The sequence below is a fragment of the Erpetoichthys calabaricus genome, chromosome 5, assembly GCF_900747795.2.
Source record: "Erpetoichthys calabaricus chromosome 5, fErpCal1.3, whole genome shotgun sequence".
NCBI classification, from domain to species: Eukaryota; Metazoa; Chordata; class Cladistia; order Polypteriformes; family Polypteridae; genus Erpetoichthys; species Erpetoichthys calabaricus.
In genome coordinates this window covers 91,147,715-91,170,702 of record NC_041398.2, presented here as the reverse complement: position 1 = coordinate 91,170,702, position 22,988 = coordinate 91,147,715, and the positions used below count along the sequence as shown (strand labels likewise).

Sequence of the window (22,988 nt, the reverse complement as noted above, 5' to 3'; positions counted from 1 at the left end):
GGTGGACATAATGTCTCGGGAGGACAATGGGGTTGTGGGGTATGCTTTGGCAGGAGTGAAGTATGGCCTGGAAGTAAGACCCAGGAGTGAAAGCGTAAGAGTCATAACAGAGCCTTATCCTCATAAGTTTATTAAGTATTTATGAATGCTGGCAGACATCATGCTAAATAATGATTTAAAGATTGTGCAGGCAGAATCAAACTAAGTTAGTAAATGTTCGCATAGCTTAACACCTAGGTGTGTGTTCAGAGACTTGGTTAATTGATTTGAAAGCTGAACCTTTTAAACATTTTTTTAGTTATTTCATGAAGGAATCAATTATCACATTTGTGTTTATTAAATATTTTGTAACAATATATGTTCAACAATAATAGTAAGTATTATCCCCAAGTATTATCCAGTGTTCAATCCTGTCTTTTGTTTGTTTTATCAATAAATGCACCATTTTTATGGTATATTTTTGGTAGTTTTAGTCCTTATTTTGGGTGTAGAGGAGCCTACTACAACACCCTCCTGTTGCACTTGATATATAGAGTAACATAATAAAGATTATCTAGCATCTATTTGTAGAAATACATGTGCTACAATTCTACTTTGGATAACAAGATTCCAAATGCATTTTATTTATTTGACATTTTTCATAGTAACTGTCCAAACATGGGTGCCTTTTGAATTAAAACATAGCACATACTGTAGATGACTGACTTTAGTAAATTATTTGGGAATATAAAAAGTAATATATAAAATCCCCATGCAATGAGCTTGTGTCCCATCCTGGACCAGTTCTTACCTTAAGACATCTTGGGCTTCATTGAGCAGAATACTGAGATAACTACTTCCCTCGACTAATTTCACCTGAGTGTCATTTTGACCCCAGAGTGGGAAAAAAAAAATCTTTTTGGTTTGATTCACAACAGCACACTGGAGGTCAGGTTTTTTTGCTTTCATTTTTTATAGAACTTTTCAAGAAACATTTGTATTAGTGCTAAAAAACATTTTCAAGACAATTTTAAAATGGCCATATTCATATTTTATTTCATTATAATGTTCCTTAACCAACAAAAACTTAAAAGGTGAAGATAGAAATGTTTGTTTAATACTTGTGTTTCCATTAATGTGTCCAGCAAAGTAATAGAGGAAGTGTGAAGCCCAAATTGCTCTACATAGGACTGTCTCATTAAGACAATGCAAAGTACACTGCCATGAGGACTAACAGTGCCTATCCTAGAGATCCAGCTCAAAGCACAGGTTACCTGGTGGAGGAATGCCATCACCCTTCCTGTAAGAGGAAGCACAAAAAGGTGTTACTGTATACAGAGTAGCATCTTCATTCTTAAGCCACATAAAGAATAAAATGCCATATAGAATAAACAGGTATGATGAGTAAAATGGTAGACTATAGTGTTAAAACTATGGTGTTAATAAATGGTATGGTGATACAGTGGTTAGAACTGTAGATTTAGATCTCTAAATGCTATCTGTATGAAGTTTGCATATTCTGCGTGTGTCTATGTGGCTTTTACTCTCATCGATTTACAGTTTACAGTTATTTGGTGATTTTAAGTTAAATCACTTTAAGTTGAATCATATTTTAAAATGTGAGTAACTGGCATCTCATCATAAGCTGGTTCTTGTCTTGTGAAAAATAATCCCAGGATAGACTCTAGCTCCCTCCCTCTAAACTAGATTAAAGATGTCTGATAATATTACATTGATGTTACAATAACAACTAGAGTAGCTATCCTTGTATTGCATGGCCCTTAAAAAAATGTATACTTTTTAATGAGTCTATACTTGAAATGCTTGGACATTTATTATTAAGTACATACATATATGAGTAAAAATATGTGTTCCAACTGTGCTGTGTAAGATTAAACCAAACAATCTCCAGATTACAGTAGCATAAGATGAGAATGCTACAATATACCAGTTAAGATGAATAATTTTAAAAAATCATTTAGGTTAGGTTAGGATACCACATCCTTTTGGAAAGGCTTATTTAGAACCAATTTCAGTCTGCTGGGTTTTCTAGTAAATACGTATGTAACACTGAACAATTTTGAAAGTAATTAAATAATTACATTTTTAATTTCCTTAATTTAGGGGTTCAGAGAAACAAAGCACCCATATACATTTGTATCTGTGGAAGGTTTTAAAGAAATACTTAGTGTTGATGGGGCCACCGAGAAAGCTACTCCACTGTTGCCCAAGTTGGTGCCTGCACTGAAAACAGCTCTAGTAAGGCTTTTTTGTTTGTTTGCTTTTTGTTTTAACTAACATTTGTTCATATTAATTATTTTCAAACTGCTTCTCAAGGTTAAATAAATAATACATAATTCTAATTTTAGTGTTTTTTTTTGGTTTAAGGCCCATCCTAATCCTGAGGTTTTTCAAAGGGGCTTAAATGGCTTGGTTCAGTTAAGTGAAGCTGTTGGACCAAACCTCAATGATCACCTTAAACATTTTCTCAGCTGTGTAAGTATTTAAATGTCATTATTCCCTTTTCTTTTTCTTGATCCCTAATAGGCGACCATGAGAATTTTACGTAAAGGGACTTTGTTTAAACCCTCTTCAAATTTTAAAAAACTTTTATTTAAGGCTTATATGGTGGCTCTCATGGGTTGCCACCAGATGGCTCTGCTGAGCTGAGCTTTTGTGATAGACTGTTTAAAAAATTCTTAGCCATGCTTATCTGATAAGATACAAATATATTGTTCTTTTTGCAGATTTCTTTGAATTACACTGACAAGTGAGAATATTCTGTGACATTCTAACTGGCAATTTTCAACATCCATAGCTTTTGAAACGATGAATATAATTTTGTTTTATTTCATATTTTGCAAAAATGTAAAATAGCTATCACAGGGATCATTTCATGCAAGCATATTGGTTGTTTTCAGAATTATTTGCACCAACTTGGGTTTTAGGTATACCAGGTACAATATTTCCTGAAAATAATTAGACAGTTAAACAATGTATATACTCATTTGTTTAATACAAAGATTAAAAAGTTAATGTGTGGAAATGGTATAAAAAGTTAAAAGTTGCCATTACACAATTGCTGGCATCCTTTTCAGTTCAAACTAGATTCTCATTGTAGTGAAATTAGACTGCAGTAAATTGCCAATACTTACATGATATGAAATCAGTGAATGATGCCTTTAATCACTTAATTAATGGATGAAGGCAAAGGCAGATGCCACTGTTGAAAGACAAACATAAAAAAGCATGACTGATCTTGGCCCAAACCTGTCTTTATAAGCCAAAAGCCTTCTGGGAAAATGTTGTGTTTCATGCTGAAACTAAGCACAGCTCTTTACAAATGCAGACCATCAAATTGTTTACAGGCTACTAAAAGGAAAGTACACCCTTCACACAGTTAAAAAATGGTGGAACTTCTGTAATGTTGCGAGACTATTTGCATCATCTTGTGCTGGAGATGTTAAAGGCATTATGGGTATCAGGAATCCGGTCAATTGACAAGAGTATTTTAAAGTGGAGTATGCTACCTGTATCAGAAAACTAGATATAGGTTGTAGATCATTGGTCCACCAGCAGGACAATTACCCTTATTACATACAGCATAAAGGAATGGTTAAAAAGGAGAAAAATGGACTTGCATTAAACTGGCCAGTAATGCGTCATGATCTCAGTCTGACTGAAAACCTTTGGAAAGATCTGAACTCTTCTATTAGTAAAAGAAATCTCGCAAACTTTCAAGAGCTAGAGCAAATCAAAGTTTTTATCATCTGTACCTGTGATTAGTGCCATGCAGTCGTCAATGGCATAATCCCTCAGAACAGTAGACAAAGATACTATATATATATATATATAGTATCTCACAAACACAAGTTCCTGTATAAAATAAAAGGTTTATTTGACAAATGAAAAAGTGAAATGAAAACTTTTTTCAGACTTTTTGAGGAATTAGAACCACTGGTGAGCCTTTTTCACAAGAAATAAAATTTGTTTTGCCCGGTTTAGTTGGTGGATTTTTTTATTGTATAACTTTGGGCATCTTATGAAAATAGTTTGATAATCAAAAGTTGACGCATTTCCTATTATTTATGAAGACCTTGTACATTACATACCAGAAATGCAAGGGTGCCAATATTATTGACCACAACAATTTAAAAAAAAAAAAAATCATGCATGGTATTAAAAGTATATGAAACCTAAGCAATCTTTGTAGATATGCAAAAAGTAGACTCAATTTTTAAAATTAAAATTTTTATATCAAAAAGAGGGCCTCACTGTTTACTTTAAAAGTTTTTTAAACAATAGTGATATAAAGCCACGAAACAGAAATCCGAATCCTAAATAATATAAGAGTCTATACATGTCAGCTGGACAACTGTAAACTCTTTGAAGGAAGAGACATTGCTCTTGGAGACTGGCTTATTTAAAATCATTACTTTTAATCTTCATTATGCACATAAACCAGGGTTTTTTGGTCCTGGTCTTGGAGGACCCTTAGCAGCTGCAAGCTTTATAAACAGTTTTCTTAATTTAATGAAAATGCCTGCTGTTAATTCAGGTACTCATTTATAGGGGTAACCCAGTCCACTTCTCTGTCTGTAATCTGAGAAATGACTAGTGTGACATTTACTTCACTTCGAAAGTCAGAAATTTGCATATGCTATTATGGCTTTGAAGGCACATTAGTCAGGTTCTTTTTTTGTATGTAAATAGTTTAAAGCTCTATATTATTGAAAATTCTCAACCTGAAAGTAGTTAATAATGAGTTGCTAAATTGATAAGGAAGTTAAGTTACACAGACATTTTTTTCCTTTTAACCTGCACTTGTTTCTGTTTTAATGTAATATTAACAAGTCTCTCTGTTATAAAAAGAAATCCTGTCCCCTGTCCTCATAGTCTACGATACGTGATTTTTCTCGGAAGATAATTTAAAGACCTGTGAGACGAAAGAGACCTGCCACGGTGCGTCTCACGGGAACATAGAACGAGAGTCTTGCAAGACACACCCTACTTACAAGCAATATCAAAAAAAACAAATCAGTAGTGTAAAGGCAGTCATGCAGCACACACAGCTCCAGGGCTCTCAGTGCATATAAAGTGTATAAGGCCAATACGGTAGAAATGAAATGAATAGGGTAGAAATGAAACATCGACGATTAAACGAAGAAGAAAGAAAAGCGCTGAGAAAAGAGACTCAAATGCGTTGGACAGAAAAAAGAGCAAAAAAGAATAATCGAGGTGCAAATTCAGAAAATAAGGAAAGTAATTATCAGCCCGGAACAAGAGGAATTGAAAAAAAAGCATGTCCAATCCGGCTCTTAAATAAATGACAGTGAGTAAAATGACAAAGTAGAACTTCATAGAGATGTTTACAAATGTTGGTGCTAAACACATGCAGAGCAGATTAGAGATTATGAAACCAGGGAAATTAGAAAGGCTCAAAAAAAAAAAAAAACCATGGCGCTATACACATGTGGAGAAAGTTAAAGGATATGAAAGTAGGAAAATTAGAAAATATAAAAAAGTAAAGATCGCAGTAGCACAAACAAACAAACTGCCTCATTTAACTATGCACCAGTCTAAGTTTGGTTTTGCACAATAATTACTACACTATTGCACCTTAACACTTAATTCTACTTTATTCACATAATTTTACTTATTTATTATGTTCTACTATACTGTTATCTTTCGATCTATGACTTTTTGTTAATCTAACTGATATTCTTCTAACTTTGCACAGTTTTTAATAAGCAGATCAGGATGCATTTCACTGCGTGTTGTCCTGTATAACTATGCATGTGACAAATAAAGAATCTTGAGAATTTCAAAAACGGAGTTTACCGCACATGCATTTATTGGTTACTTTGTATATATATTTATCTGTCTGCTTATTTAAAAACCTAAATTTACCCCAGGAGTCAAAAACGTTCTGTCTAGCCCTTGTACAAAAACCTAGACAAAAGCTGGGGTATCACCTTGGTAAACCCATGTACTTTTGGAACTGTGAGAGGAAAATAGCACGACTTTACAGACAGGAGTCCAATGCAGAACTCTACTTACTTTGTTGCTTTGTAAAAAAAAATTATTAAATGCTGATGATGTAGATCGTTTTGTCTATGCTGAAATTCCAAACAGAGAAACCTATCCTGACCTCATTAAAAAGATTCAGCATATTGGGACTCGCAAGATTACAAATATTGTTTTTACAGAAGTTCTGAAATAAAAGTGAAACTAATGAAATAGCAACAATTCAAAGAAAAAACAATCTTAAAAGTGTGTATCCGGAAAAGCAAATACGAGGGTTGGCCAGCGAAGCGAGCATGGGGAAATTAAAAAAAAAAAAAGTCTAAGTATCAAGGACTGCTCATCCTGTTCAGTTCACAACTGTCATGTTGATTTTTACATAATGCATATATCAATAGGAATTTTTGACACAGCATGAGTACAATAAATAAATTGTCATTTTTGGTAAGCAGAAGACCTAGTAAATTGGTGGAATGGAAAGTGTGCAGGAATTTTGGATGTCCAGGATATGGACTACTCCCCACAAGTGTATTCCCATTGATGCATGCTTCATTAATTTGTAAGTTTTTATGTGCTGTAGCACCATTCAATGGAATATACAAAGACTCTGAACTATGGCATACTACATAAGGACATTTAAAAATATGTTGAAAGCTTGCTCATAATGCTCCAGGTATTTTTGTAATCAACATTACTCTTCACATTTGCTTTTAGTTTTTGTGGCATGTCTTCGTGGTGCTTCAACTGTCAGCGGAAGTACTGGTTTCTGTAGTAACACCAAACTGTTTCTGCATGAATTTATTTGCAAAAGTCGAAGTTACAAATGATACAGCATAATTTCTTGTACATAAGTATTGTAGATGCATACATGCTACCATAAGAAGATCCTTCAGCAAAGGAGACCAGGGAACTTCCTCTTACAGTTTCCTCTTACAGTCCATGTAGTATCTATATGCAGGAAAAACTGATTATTTTCTCCATACATGAAAGAAATGGTCTCAGAGAGGTAGGTCCCACTTTTTTCCATCAGTGCTATGCAATTTTATTCTAGTAGTATTTAACTGGTAAGATAAATACAGGGACTCTAATAAGGCCAGGATATTTCCTCAAAGCTATTGATGAGAGGAGCAAACTACAGAAGCAAGCACTGGGACATTGCTTTATATTGGAAGGACAAATGTTTCAGTTGCTCTCCAGCATAATGGGTCTTTCAGGTCGCTATCAATATGCACAAGTGCAGTAATGACACTGGCACCAGACCTTCTTTACAAAGTTTCCATACACATCCAGTCTGAAGTTAATTTACATAACTAGAGAGTAAAGTTTTGCTGGAAGGAACAATTGGTAGTTAGAAACCAAAGATTATGAGAGAGAATAAGATGAAAAAGTTGGCCAGTTTGAGTTGGTAGAGCAGGCGAATTCTTTTTGGCCTAATAAAAGGATTTCAACAATTCCAATAACACTGTGTCAATGCAGCAATAATAGATGTTTTTTGTAAATGTGTTTACTACCTTTTTGTTATGTTCCACTTTGAAAAGCGAATGATGGTGCTCAGTGTTGAAAAGCTGATGTTTAATTTGCATCTGTTGTCATCCTTTTTAATGTCCTTAAATTTTAATACTTTTATTATCCCTACACTTCAAGACCTTTTTTACCTTAGCAGAAAAGATTAATTATCTTTATTCTTTTTTCATCCCTCTTATGCTACATTTATAAAATAAGTCAAAATCACACAGGCTCTAGACACAATTTTCTCCCTGATTATTTGTGATATTGTATTCCAGTGAAATGTGCATAAGCTCCTTTACAAGGGCTGCTGTTTATGTAAACCACACCCCCTTAAACACAGAAGAAAACAAATATATCTCCTTGAAATTAATAATTCTAGTATTCTCTGAATAAAAATCTGTCTCTCTATTATAAAAAAAAAAAATCCTGGAAAGGAAAAGCAGGGCGACGATATGTGATCTTCTCGGAAGTTCTCGGAAGACACTTAAAAGACCCGCGAGATGCAAACAATATCAAATAACACTCAGTTGTGTAAAGGCACATAGCACACACAGATCCTATGCTCTCAGTACATATAAAGCGTATAAGGACAATACGTTCTAGATGAAACGTCAACGAGTAAGCAAAGAAGAAAGAGCAGCACGGAGAAAAGAGACCCAAAAGCGTTATAGAGAAAAAAAGGCAGATAAGAGATTATGAAAGCAGTGGAATTTGAAAGACTCAAACAATGGCACGATACACATGCAGAGAAATGTAAAGAATATGAAAGCAGTAAAATTCGAAAGTATTGTAGCGTCCCAGTCAGGTTGAAGCCTTTTGTCTTAAGTGACTGTTAGGTCCAATTGAGGGAGGGCGGAGTACAGCATGGAAGACTGATAGCAGCGCGACAGCAGCAGAAAGACAGCAGATGATCTGATGGCACCTCCTTAGCATGTGTTCAGCCACCCCCTCCCCTTGACAATGCGAGCAGTATTATACGTCCTGAGAAAGAGATTTAACCATGCCCGGGGCTGAAAATAAAGGACAAGTATTATTTTTACAACGTCATGCGAGACAAGGCAGTGAGACATCATTTAAAACAAGTCCACGGACATCTAACCTAGCAGTTGTTGGATTGCTTTTGGCAGACACGCTTCATGTGCTCCCAGCTCTTAAAACAATGACAAGAGACAAGCAAAACACGCAGCTCGCCAACAGCAAAAGGCCTGAAGATGATCAGAATGCTTCTCCTTAGCGTGCGTTCAGCCAAACAAACCCTTGCCCACCCCCTTCACAATGCGAGCGACAGAGATGCAAAGTGGCAAAAGGACAGCTGCTGTACAGGCTTTGAAATGATCGGGAAGCGAGACAAGCAGAACAGGCAGCTCGCCAGCAGCAAAAAGACAGCAGATTATCTGACGACATCTCCTTAGCGTGCATTCAGCCGCACCCCCTTCACAACGCGAGCAACGTTATACGTCCTGCAAGAAAGAGATGTAACCACGCCACGGAAATAAAGTATTGTTTTTACAAAAGTTTTAAAATAAAAGTGAAAATAGTGCATATGTAACAATTCCCATGAAACTAACAATCTCTTTAAATTGTACATCCGCTAAACCAAACCCAAAGGTGGGCGAGCAGGGGGCAGAGCCCCCTAGTTATTTTCAAATAAATTTTACTTTTATATACATTGCTGTAAAATATGGCAGACATATATGTATACATATTTTTGTGTGAGAGTTTTAGGACTTCAGAATGATTTAAATGATACATGTTACTTATACATATAAGTTGAGAAATCAGTCTGATTTTGTACATTCATTTTTTTTTTCATTTTGGGCAAATCAAGTTATTACAGGTGCCATGTTAAACAATTGTTGATAGTCAAGTGACATGATACTGTCCATTAAAATATACTACTATAGGTTATTTTTGTTACATCATCTTCATAGTTTAAACCCATGATATTGGTAGCGATGCGTATGAAATTGCTGATTTTGTCTCTTCCCTTTTGTATAATAACGTCATTAATTTAATTTATCTCTAATGCAAGTAAAGTAGCCTTTAATTACCAGGGTTGGCAGTAACGCTGGTTTACATTCTCAGACAATTTTACTAAACTGTCTAGTCCCATTTTAACTCCCAATAAAAGGTGTAAGTAAAACCACTAGGAAGGTCTGGTTTAGTGCTGTTTAGTAATAGTGTAAAGAAACTTTGCTTGAATGGGTCTCCCTAGTTTTGGGTATATGTATATTTTTGGGACACAGTGATAGAAATTGTGAAATATACACTTACTGTACAAGCAATAACATGCTTCTTATGGCTTAAAGTATTATAATATTAATTTTCCATTACTTGTATTGAAGAGTAAAGTCGTACACAGAAATACAGAGCAACATGTCTGCATGTAAGGAAAATGTGTATTCTTTACTCCTTAAACAACCTAATTGTTGTACTTGCCTTTATGGTAAGTGCTAGAATTGGGATAGCAAAACGTTGCTGAAAAGTACATCCTTCTCTTGTACCTCTTCATGTAGTCAAAGGTCTTGATTGTAAAGTTTATACAAATGACCTCTTTTGAATTTCAATACGGTAATCTCTTCCAAGCTTGGATCATAGGATCGAACCTGAACTCACATGGTGGGGTGCTATTCAGTGCTATAAAAAGCCTTGTTTGCAGACTGCAATACCTGTAGCTGCTTTGAAATGGTTGTAGTGTAAATTACATTAAATTGATGGTGTCTGCCATTAATGAACAAACTTTTGTCCTATATTGGTGTCAGTATTCAGAAGTAAAATAGGCTTGAACTTTTTTCCTCACAGATATTGGAGCCTAAAAATGTTTTTTGATAATATGCCATTTCTTGTGGCTTGATGGTAATGTTAAGAAGTAACAAGTACCTTGTTAATTTAAATTTGAAAGTGTTGTCATTTCTACTAAAACTGATGTAAATATCCTAAAATTAAAGTCTGAAATGTGCACTTTAATCTTGTCTGAATTGTTTGATTTGCAATTCTGAACTCTGGAGCAAAGGGGTAAATCAATGAAAAATGTGTCTTTGTCCCAAACATTATGAAGGGCACTGTGTATAATGACTCATTCACTCACCCACCAGCAAAAATATTTCTCATTTTACTAAAAAGCTAAAATTTGTCAGGATGGTATCCCTGAGATAGTAGGTATCCACTAAGAAAGGATGTTTCGATATATCAGTATGTGCAGGTAAAAAACACCCATGAAAGAAAAACTAAATACCATTAAATTGAAAAAAATCCCTGATGGATTAGATTGAAATTTGGTGATGTAGAAAAAAAATTAGCTGACACATTGTTTTTATTTGTTGGTGTTTGTTATTTATGATGCTTTAGTGAGTGGGACATTCTAGCACACTGCATCTTTCATTTTGCTAAAGCACCTACACGATCTCATGGAGAAATGGGGAGCTCCAGTTTATGCAAATAACAATTTCATCATCTCAATAGTTAACTACATTTATATTAGAGCAGTGTTTTTTAACATTTTGGCCTTGGGATCCTGTTTTAGCCTTTAAGGTTTTTGACGACCCACAGACAGCATTCATGAATCAAGTGTAATTAGAAATGAGGATAGTGTTGTCAATCACATCAGCAGACCGGAGGTGTGTCACGTGACAATAAATCTGAGATAAACTGATTACACAACTTTTGTTTTTGTTTTTGTTTTTTTTAAATCAGTACATAGCTTTGTGTTTTTGAAAAAGCCAACACTGTTGTCCACATGCATGCTGTCATTACGCTTGCAATACTAATCCACAATCAGCATTAAGTACTTTTTGAAAGTTAACAAAATCAAAGAGGAAATAGAAAAAAAACCCAGCCTATTTTGATGGAGCCAAGCCACAATTAATGAAGTGCGATTTTTTTTTTTTCTTCCTATAGCTGATGGAGATGCTGTTTTTCAGAATGTGATCAGAATAGAACAGGACGGTGCTTTTGAATGAGTAAAAGTAATTAGTAACATTTTTTTGAAATGTACTGTATACTGAGGCAGTACTAATTTTAGTCTTTGATACTGATACCGAGTCAGGATTTTTACAGGTTTTTAGAATTGAATGAATCGGCTTTAAATCACCTTTGTAACATTACCGTACACCACTTTAATAAGGAGTTCAGTTGCAGTTTCTTTAACAACCTATACCAACAAGGACAGTATGTTGCATGTTCAACAGTAAACCACTCAAGTGAACTAATAATAATAGCTCCAGGTTAAAAATAATTAAATAAATAAAAATATTGTATTCAGAGAAGTATTTAGTTACATAATCAGTAGCACTATAACTGAGGTCTACTGATGTAGAAAATTTCCCCGGGCAAAGCCAGGTAACACAGCTGGTTAAAAATCCAATTGTTGTAATGCAAGTATTACTGTAAGTCATTTCATATTAAGACTGCTTCAACAAGCAGGGTGTGATATTTACAGTAGTCACCAGAAGATCAGTATATATCAATTGCAGGCATTTTTGGAGGACCTGTGATACCATTTGATTAGTATTAGATAGTAATTAGAATTTTATTTATTATATCTTTACTGGTATTCTCTTTCATTACAAATTGTGCTTGATACATATAAATGAAAATTAAACAAAATGTCCAATTTTATGTATGTTGTACTTGTCACTTTATTAATTTAAATTTTTAATTTTTAATTTATTTTGAGGCCTTTCTTAACACTGTTGAAATAGTATACGGACTTTCTTCTCACATTATAAAAAGCTGACATCCATGTTTTGCTTCATATTCATTTTGTTTGTCTCTGTCTCTATCAGCTCAATTTCCGCTCTTCTGGACTAGCCATATGAATACTTTATGAGTAGTAATTTGCTATGATTGCCTTCCTGTCATCCTGCATGTTGAGAGTTTAATTATTTGTGTAGTCATTTAACAGGCTTTTCCATCTTTTATCAGAATGTGGCTACAAACTAATCCTCTGTGTCTTTTTATTTTTTTGACTACAAGGCATAAATGCAGACTCCTGGGATTTTGCTAATGTCATTAGTTGTGATGGATTTGTATGGTAATACGCTTAAATAAATATCCAAGAAATATATAGAAAGCCTCTTGGCTTATAGATATGCTGTATATGCACCTCTGTAACTAAGGCACAATATGCTAGAACTGAAAAGAGTCAGTAGTACCAGCAGCCAAACATAAGCTAAGTTTCCATCCAGTTTTTTGCGACGTTTTGTTATCGACAAACAGAATATACGTAAAAAAAATGTGCGAAATTTGCTGTCTCCAGCCTGTTTCCATCAAACTGGCTTTTTATCGATAAAATGGTGTGCGTGATGACGTCATCCCCCCCAAAACGAACTGTCACATAACTTTTGTTGTATCGCGAAAAAAATCTGCCCTTGAGCCGTTTCCATACATAATTTTGTGTATGTCGCAAATTATCTACCTTTTGTTTTCCACGTTACACCCCCTCCACTAAACAAAGAAATGGAGAGATTATTCAGACAGTTTTTTGAAATTTGCCAGCTTACTGTTATTTCAGTTTCACAAATAATTGGAATTGTACATAATATCCGAAGACGACAGCAGAATGAAGCAGTTGCTTGTCTGAATAGCCCTAGAGCTCGAAGAAAGTGCCCCAGTGCGACGAAACCCACGGGTATGGGAGAGACGATGGAATAAGACCTTCTGGGAGGAGGTGGTGGAGAGACACTTAACAGAAAATCTCTGGCTGCAACATTTTATAATGACACGGCCGACGTTTGACATGTTGTGTGGATTCATCAGTCCTGATGTTGCGCCCATCACAGGTTGCCACCGACCACCGGTTCCAACCCAAAAGCGGATTGCCATCGCCCTTTACAAGCTGGCAACCTGTGCCGAGTATAGAGTAGTTGGAGAAACTTTCGTGGTTAGTAAAACTACCGTCCATCGATGTGTATATGCTGTGTGCACCGCTATTAAAGAAAAATTAATGCGGCGTTATATCAGACTTCCGACTGTAGCGGAGGCCAATGAAATTGCATACCGCAATTCCTTGGTGCATCTTGTGCCACAGATTTACGGTGCGCTGGATGGCACGCATGTGCCTATTCTTCCCCCGACGGAAGGCTGCCGCGATTACATTAATCGCAAAGGGTGGCCATCTATTGTTCTCCAGGCCCTTGTTGATGACAGGTGCATGATACGAGACATTTGCGTTGGCACTCCTGGAAGTGCCCATGATGCAGCTGTGTTTGCAGCATCGGATCTGTACAGGTGAGCCTACCTTTCAACATCCCTTCACAGTGCGATAACAACTGAATTAACCTGCTTCCCTTAAAGTTTTTAATTAAAACTGAAATTTGAATTAATACAAAATAACGACGTTTAATCAAAAAAAAACTCTCTTCATCAGACTATGAGAACCGCTCCGCCATTCTCATTTTGATTGCACGTGATGAAAGTAGCTAAGTTTCCATCCAGTTTTTTGCGACGTTTTGTTATCGACAAACAGAATATACGTAAAAAAAATGTGCGAAATTTGCTGTCTCCAGCCTGTTTCCATCAAACTGGCTTTTTATCGATAAAATGGTGTGCGTGATGACGTCATCCCCCCCCAAAACGAACTGTCGCATAACTTTTGTTGTATCGCGAAAAAAATCTGCCCTTGAGCCGTTTCCATACATAATTTTGTGTATGTCGCAAATTATCTACCTTTTGTTTTCCACGTTACACCCCCTCCACTAAACAAAGAAATGGAGAGATTATTCAGACAGTTTTTTGAAATTTGCCAGCTTACTGTTATTTCAGTTTCACAAATAATTGGAATTGTACATAATATCCGAAGACGACAGCAGAATGAAGCAGTTGCTTGTCTGAATAGCCCTAGAGCTCGAAGAAAGTACCCCAGTGCGACGAAACCCACGGGTATGGGAGAGATGACAGAATAAGACCTTCTGGGAGGAGGTGGTGGAGAGACACTTAACAGAAAATCTCTGGCTGCAACATTTTATAATGACACGGCCGACATTTGACATGTTGTGTGGATTCATCAGTCCTGATGTTGCGCCCATCACAGGTTGCCACCGACCACCGGTTCCAACCCAAAAGCGGATTGCCATCGCCCTTTACAAGCTGGCAACCTGTGCCGAGTATAGAGTAGTTGGAGAAACTTTCGTGGTTAGTAAAACTACCGTCCATCGATGTGTATATGCTGTGTGCACCGCTATTAAAGAAAAATTAATGCGACGTTATATCAGACTTCCGACTGTAGCGGAGGCCAATGAAATTGCATACCGCAATTCCTTGGTGCATCTTGTGCCACAGATTTACGGTGCGCTGGATGGCACGCATGTGCCTATTCTTCCCCCGACGGAAGGCTACCGCGATTACATTAATCGCAAAGGGTGGCCATCTATTGTTCTCCAGGCCCTTGTTGATGACAGGTGCATGATATGAGACATTTGCGTTGGCACTCCTGGAAGTGCCCATGATGCAGCTGTGTTTGCAGCATCGGATCTGTACAGGTGAGCCTACCTTTCAACATCCCTTCACAGTGCGATAACAACTGAATTAACCTGCTTCCCTTAAGGTTTTTAATTAAAACTGAAATTTGAATTAATACAGAATAACGACGTCTAATCAAAAAAAAAACTCTCTTCATCAGACCATGCGAACCGCTCCGCCATTCTCGTTTTGATTGCACGTGATGAAAATGTGACACATTTATTTGCGTTAAAGCCCTTTTTTCCGACAAAAACTGTTTCCAATGTAGTTTTTGCGACATCTGAAGTATCGACATGGAATTTATGCGCTAAAGTTAAACGGAAAAATATTATGTCGACATGTACAACATTTCATCGATAATTAGCATTTCCATCAGCTATATCGGTAAAAAATTTGAAGCGCTAAATATTTTTTCGCAAAAACTCCTTGGATGGAAACCTGGCTATAGTCAGCAAGCATTTGTTGTAATTTTTTAGTATCTGAAATTAATTCAAACCTTTATAAATTATTACATTATATACCTAATGCAATACAATGAAATTCCAGGTTCTGTACTTCTCTTGAATATTTAACATTAAATCGTTTATATTCCGTATGAAATATAGTAAGTGTACAGTAGATTGTGTTTGCATTGTAATTTATTGGCCTGACTGTTTTGAGTCTCTGCTTTGAAATATTCTTCAATCCATCCTTATTTTATAAAGGGCTGTTTTTTTTTGTTTTTTTTTCTTTCTGTAGCTTTCAAAAAGATTAATGGATAAAAAATGCAAAGAACAAGTAACAATTACCTTACAGAAACTGGAACAGTATGGTGGAAAGGTATGTATAAGATATAATGTGAATACAGTGTTGGGGTAAAACATTTTTTTTATAAAAGTGATGTTTTTCGTACCATTTTTGTACATTTAATTGATAACGTGGTCCAGTGTTGCCAATCTTGGTTTTGTTATACTTACAATTCTGCATTTTTAAACTCTTTGCTTGTTTCTATGATATAAGTAGGTCTATCAAATCCCTTTTAATTCTTGGCACTAGAAAGTTTTGTTGAAAGCTATTGCTCATAAAAGTCAGTCATTTTGCTGGAAGACTATGATTTATGTGTGTTTATTTCTAGTCCTATTTAGTTACAATTACCTTTAATTGAGACAGAGTGTGATTGATTATCAGAAAGTTAAATTGAGGATACAACCCTCATACCTTAGAGAGTATGATTTTAGTGATTGCAAGAAAACAGTTTAGTGCATTTTTTTTTTTTTAATGAGTTTTAGCTTCTGATTAGAGTAGATGACAAATATGATTGTACACTGGGCAGGGTTACACGCCATTGAGTGGAGTCCCGCCTCACGTATTACCACTTAGCACATACAGCGGTGTGAAAAACTATTTGCCCCCTTCCTGATTTCTTATTCTTTTGCATGTTTGTCACACAAAATGTTTCTGATCATCAAACACATTTAACCATTAGTCAAATATAACACAAGTAAACACAAAATGCAGTTTGTAAATGATGGTGTTTATTATTTAGGGAGAAAAAAAATCCAAACCTACATGGCCCTGTGTGAAAAAGTAATTGCCCCCTTGTTAAAAAATAACCTAACTGTGGTGTATCACACCTGAGTTCAATTTCCGTAGCCACCCCCAGGCCTGATTACTGCCACACCTGTTTCAATCAAGAAATCACTTAAATAGGAGCTGCCTGACACAGAGAAGTAGACCAAAAGCACCTCAAAAGCTAGACATCATGCCAAGATCCAAAGAAATTCAGGAACAAATGAGAACAGAAGTAATTGAGATCTATCAGTCTGGTAAAGGTTATAAAGCCATTTCTAAAGCTTTGGGACTCCAGCGAACCACAGTGAGAGCCATTATCCACAAATGGCAAAAACATGGAACAGTGGTGAACCTTCCCAGGAGTGGCTGGCCGACCAAAATTACCCCAAGAGTGCAGAGACGACTCATCCGAGAGGTCACAAAAGACCCCAGGACAACGTCTAAAGAACTGCAGGCCTCACTTGCCTCAATTAAGGTCAGTGTTCACGACTCCACCATAAGAAAGAGACTGGGCAAAAACGGCCTGCATGGCAGATTTCCAAGACGCAAACCACTGTTAAGCAAAAAGAACATTAGGGCTCGTCTCAATTTTGCTAAGAAACATCTCAATGATTGCCAAGACTTTTGGGAAAATACCTTGTGGACTGATGAGTCAAAAGTTGAACTTTTTGGAAGGCAAATGTCCCGTTACATCTGGCGTAAAAGGAACACAGCATTTCAGAAAAAGAACATCATACCAACAGTAAAATATGGTGGTGGTAGTGTGATGGTCTGGGGTTGTTTTGCTGCTTCAGGACCTGGAAGGCTTGCTGTGATAGATGGAACCATGAATTCTACTGTCTACCAAAAAATCCTGAAGGAGAATGTCCAGCCATCTGTTCGTCAACTCAAGCTGAAGTGATCTTGGGTGCTGCAACAGGACAATGACCCAAAACACACCAGCAAATCCACCTCTGAATGGCTGAAGAAAAACAAAATGAAGACTTTGGAGTGGCCTAGTCAAAGTCCTGACCTGAATCCAATTGAGATGCTATGGCATGACCTTAAAAAGGCGGTTCATGCTAGAAAACCCTCAAATAAAGCTGAATTACAACAATTTTGCAAAGATGAGTGGGCCAAAATTCCTCCAGAGCACTGTAAAAGACTCATTGCAAGTTATCGCAAACGCTTGATTGCAGTTATTGCTGCTAAGGGTGGCCCAACCAGTTATTAGGTTCAGGGGGCAATTACTTTTTCACACAGGGCCATGTAGGTTTGGATTTTTTTTTCTCCCTAAATAATAAAATCCACCATTTACAAACTGCATTTTGTGTTTACTTGTGTTATATTTGACTAATGGTTAAATGTGTTTGATGATCAGAAACATTTTGTGTGACAAACATGCAAAAGAATAAGAAATCAGGAAGGGGGCAAATAGTTTTTCACACCACTGTAAATGCCTAGTGGCAGTCATGCATATAATAATAATAATAATTCTTTGCATTTATATAGCGCTTTTCTCACTACTGAAACGGTCAGTGCACTATCACACTCGTCTCATGTCTCCATATAGCAAAACACCTTACATTCCAGATCTAGGGCCAGCCCTTCCTCTGCTCTTCTTCCAACACGTTCCATGATCCAGACTGTTATTATTCTGTAAACGTTTTTGATGTGGATACATTTTGCTGAACTTTATCGACTTATATCAACTGAGGAATAGCTGTGAAACACTTTAAAACATACATTTTATTTATATTTTGTAAAGGTATTTTGGTAAATGTATCTTCTTTATAATAATAATACATAATGATACTAACCTTAATACTTAATTTCTCCCTATTATAATAACACAATCTTGGGACGAGACGAGACTTTTTAGCCTGGGACGAGACGTAACTTTTTCAGAGAGATACTTTCACATCCGGTGAGGCGAGACTTTGTGTCAAGAGATTTACGGAAATAAAAGACAAAGAGTAGATGACAAAGTAGAATGTCGTAAAGAATTCAAAAACGTTGGCGCAATACACATGCAGAGCAGGTTAGAGATAATGAAAGTACTAAAATTCGAAAGTGTCAAAATAAATGATAGATAAGATCGCATTAGCGCAAGCAAACTGAAATTATTACTCAGTGAAATAACGGAACAGTGAAAAGAGATTGACTATATTGTTCGGATTTAAACTTTAAGTCGGAGACTTGTAGATCATCTAATTCGTGTTGCCATCAGGGAAGCGTAGTGTTTCTACCCAATGAAGAGGCGCATCCACGGGAATTTAAAGATTTGTTGTTTGGTGAAAGTGAAATCCACATACGTGAGCGACAGAGACGCAAAGTGGCTGGCACATAGCACAGGCTAGGGGTGGTTGGTGAGTGAAGCGAGCAGGGGTCGAAGCCGTCTAGCCTTACATATAACTGGATTCTACAGTTATGACAAATTACGTCACCAGACTGTAATAAAGGCACTGTATTGCGCCCAACCCGACACAGACTCACATGGAGTGGTGGTTGCTGGCCCCTTTTATAGACCACCCGGAAGTGCTCCAGGTGCTTGATCACCTGTTTCCGGTTGCACTTCAAGGCGGGGCTAAAGATTCGTCCAGCCAGGCTTAGGGACCCATGCAGCACCCCCTGGCGGCCACCCCAGATCCCTGCGGGAAGCTGTGGCACCACCGTCAGCCAGGGAGGCTGCCACCAAGCGTCCCGAGAGAGGTATTGAGCAGCCCTTGGTTGCTCCCCCAGAATATATGTCGAAGGGGTGTCCCGGCCGTCCGTCACAAGACATACAGTTCATATTACAATCTGATTTTATTCTTTTTAAATTAGATTTTTTCCTTTTTTATATCACATTAGTATAACTATCCATTTTAACAATCTACAAATCTTTTATTGACTATTAGCTATGTTTCCTGTTAGAGACAGGTTGAGACAAGCAATGCAATAAATTTAAAAATATTTGCTATCTCTTACCCACCTGTACCCTCAACGCCTTTCCTCTGTGCAATCCTGTGTCTGAACCTCTCTTGACTGGTGCTCCCTCTGTCGAGCATGTTCTGAATCTCAGGTTCTATAATTGTTTTTAATTATTTTTGAGGCATCTTGCTTGCCTCCTGTCCATGGAAATACTATCTGTCTTTGAAAGCAGCTCTCCGTGTGCTTCCTATGTCTTTATTCTTCCACGTGTGTCTCCCTCACTTGCACATCCTCTTTTCATTGTGTTACCAAAGCCAAACTAACCAATCAGATTTCTCTGAGGGATAAGACACACACAGATCTTAGATTTTTATTATATAAAAGATACTATTAACAATAATAAATTATCAAAATGATGAGATGATCTTTAAATATGTTAGGCGTTTTCATTATTTCATGCAGTGTTAAAAAGGCTTATGATTGTTTTATAACCTAATGATTGTTAGTAGTGGCTTATAATAGATACCTAAACTGAGATGTTAAAAGGCTTTCTTCTTTTATAGTTACAAGGTAACAGAATGAACAGACTCAACAACATATTTAAAAACTAAATAAGCTGTTACATATTTCATGTGTTCATTTTTAGAGCCTACTTTTTCTATCAAAAATTTGTAGGGAGGCCTTAATTATTATTTATTTCAGCATCAGACTAATAATGAAAATGTTTTTTGTGTTTTAGGGGAGTCTTGCTGCTATCAAATCCAAAGTCCCAACCTACTGTTCAATATTCTCCTGAGAACAATCCCTAGAAATGGATATTATTTTGCGTTGTGAAAAAATGTCAGCCTTCTGCATCAGGAGATATTAACTTTTCCCACTAAGTATCGTGCATTTGCTCTTCTTCATTGTATATTGTTTAAAATAATTGAGAGTGCAGGAAGTAAGAAGACCTTTTGATTTTACTAACTTGTACCAAATCAAGTACTGGTATTTATACTGCTAAGACTTTTATTGCAGAACCATCCACCCAAAATGATTTTTTCATTTATTTCATGTCTAGTACTACTTCTGTATTTTTATTTATGAGAAATCTTAAAGACTTTATTCTTACTGTATCCTTCATTTAAAAATAAAAGTATCTGTTATATTATGGTGATACACCAGATTCTGAAGCTAAGGGTTTATTTCTTCCCTTATAATTTTAGCTTGTAAACATTTGCAAACCGTTAGACAAATACACCGTGTCTTTTCCATTTCATTAGAGAAAAGTTTTGTCCTTGATTTTTGAGAATTGTCTGCATGGAGCGTATGTTAAAAGATCTGAAATTTTACTTAATCCTTGTGATGTTTCTTGATCATGAAGTTTTAGAGATAACTTTCCTAAATTTATTTAAAAATTCAGTCTTGATTTAGATTTGCCATTTCCATATTTGCATTTTAAATATACTGTAAACACTGTTTTCCAATGTGAATGTTGTTCTTCATTTTTGTGCACTTTATTTCATATCATATATAACATGTTTGGTATGACACTTTCTGCATAACCAATTCTTTCATTGAACTTGTTTGTTTTAATGCTTGATATTGAATAAAAGTATATTAATATATTTTTTAGAGAGCTTATTGTATTTCTGACAATATTACCTGGTATGGCCCAAATATTCATTTAGGCAGATACCTCATGTCACCTGTAGTGATTTTCCTTATGTCTCCAAGTGCTGTGTTCTATTGTTAGAGAAAAAAAATTCAGAAATAATTGTATTTTTCAGTTATCAACTAGATAACCACAGATTGCAAGATGGGAGTGGTAAGTTTTGTTGTTTTATACTGAAATATTCTTTATAGGGCGGCATGGTGACGCAGTGGGTAGTGCTGCTGCCTCACAGTTAGGAGACCTGGGTTCGCTTCCCGGATCTTCCCTGCGTGGAGTTTGCATGTTCTCCCCGTGTCTGCGTGGGTTTCCTCCGGGGGCTCCGGTTTCCTCCCACAGTCCAAAGACATGCAGGTTAGGTGCATTGGCGATCCTAAATTGTCCGTAGTGTGTGCTTGGTGTGTGGGTGTGCACCCTGCGGTGGGCTGGTGCCCTGCCCGGGGTTTGTTTCCTGCCTTGCGCCCTGTGTTGGTTGGGATTGGCTCCAGCAGACCCCCGTGACTCTGTAGTTAGGATATAGCGGGTTGGATAATGGATAGATGGATGGATATTCTTTCTATTTAGTCTTGGTTTAAGTAACACACTAATTTAAGTAATTAGCTCAGTGACTTTATACTACGGGCTGCAAGTTTCCAGACGTTGTCTCAGGATGGCACTGAGATTGTTGTTTTTTCATCTATAAAATTTTAAGCCATAACACATTAGAACAGCTTTTCCAAAGTTTTCAATTATAGCCTTCATTTTCATAATCTTAGCAAGTAGGAGACAGTCAGTGATGCACACCAATGAAGATGATCACCTAATGTGACATACCCAGCAACTCACTCCCAAATAGTCTGCGACTCACTAAAATAAAATCAAACAGGGATGGGCAATGTGTGCATGAGAGCTGACGACCAGTAAATGCTCATCTGGAAGTACAGTGCATAGCAGGAAGTGACAAGGAATAAGGTACAGGTGTGTTTTGATCCTTGCAGACGGAGCAGAGGCCTGTCTTACTGCTGTGTCATGTTTTACATAAGAAGACAGACTGAAAAAAAAATAAAGGGCAGAGACGACAGCTGAACTCACCATACTTGTTTACCCTTCATACAACACAGGCTCTGTCAGGCAGTACAGGGACTTTGGACCTCACAAATAGAAGGGAGGCTTGTCTTTCTGATGCCTTGTGTTTTACTTACTAAAACTGAGAGGAAAAAGGAACGTACCAAGATTGCTGCTGAATTCGCTGCAGTTATTAACCATTTTGTAATGCGCCTGCTCCGTCAGGCAGCACACTCTTGGTTATCAGGCAAAAAGGTGGCTAGCACGACTGTGCTGGACGGTCGGCATGCGATCAGTAAATGTAATATAGACAGTAATTTTCAGTCGTTTAAATTGACATGTTCCGGCGATGTGATCAGCAGCTTGTGGTCAGCTAATCTGACATTCCCCACGACAAGAAGTCACATAATGTAACATCAGCTTTAGAACAATCAGCTCTGCCTGTAAGATCTTTACATAATTAAATAGTATTTTCTTGTGTGCTCTTTTAGTCTTCAGAAATAAATTTTGCATAAATCTTTCTTTCTTTGTTTTCCTCAGTATACTGTTTTCCATGTGTAAATTTAATTGTGATGGAGGGGTAGTGAAGGACTGTCAGCCCATTTTTAATGCATTGCAACAGACCAGTACTATAATAAACACGTTGTTGCTGTCTTGTATGTGTGCTGAGTGTGATGGTAATTGACCACTGGCATTAGTGACAAAGAGAACACGCTATTCAATTTACTAAGCAATACATAATGTGCTGTTACTATGGATTCTTTATATAAAATCACATTATGGATTTTATATAAAGAGAAGCTACTCTATTTTCCTAATGTTGAGTTTTATTTAAATTAGACAAGCAAATGTAATACCAGTGTTGTATGTACAATCAGTA

At 36.6% G+C, this 22,988-nt stretch overlaps 1 protein-coding gene across 2 annotated transcripts in view; it reads left to right on the top strand.

Annotated features, from left to right (window-relative positions):
* Positions 1–21,018, top strand: part of LOC114651797 (PACRG-like protein) — a 28,842-nt gene extending 7,824 nt beyond the window's left edge. For both annotated transcript variants that reach the window (XM_028801762.2, XM_028801761.2), the window contains exons 5-8: positions 2,104–2,238; positions 2,368–2,475; positions 15,709–15,789; positions 20,153–21,018. In XM_028801762.2, coding sequence (XP_028657595.1) covers positions 2,104–2,238; positions 2,368–2,475; positions 15,709–15,789; positions 20,153–20,209 — 381 coding nt within the window. In that variant the 3' untranslated portion in view covers positions 20,210–21,018. The remainder of the gene's footprint in view (positions 1–2,103; positions 2,239–2,367; positions 2,476–15,708; positions 15,790–20,152) is intronic.
* Positions 21,019–22,988: the final 1,970 nt, after the last annotated feature.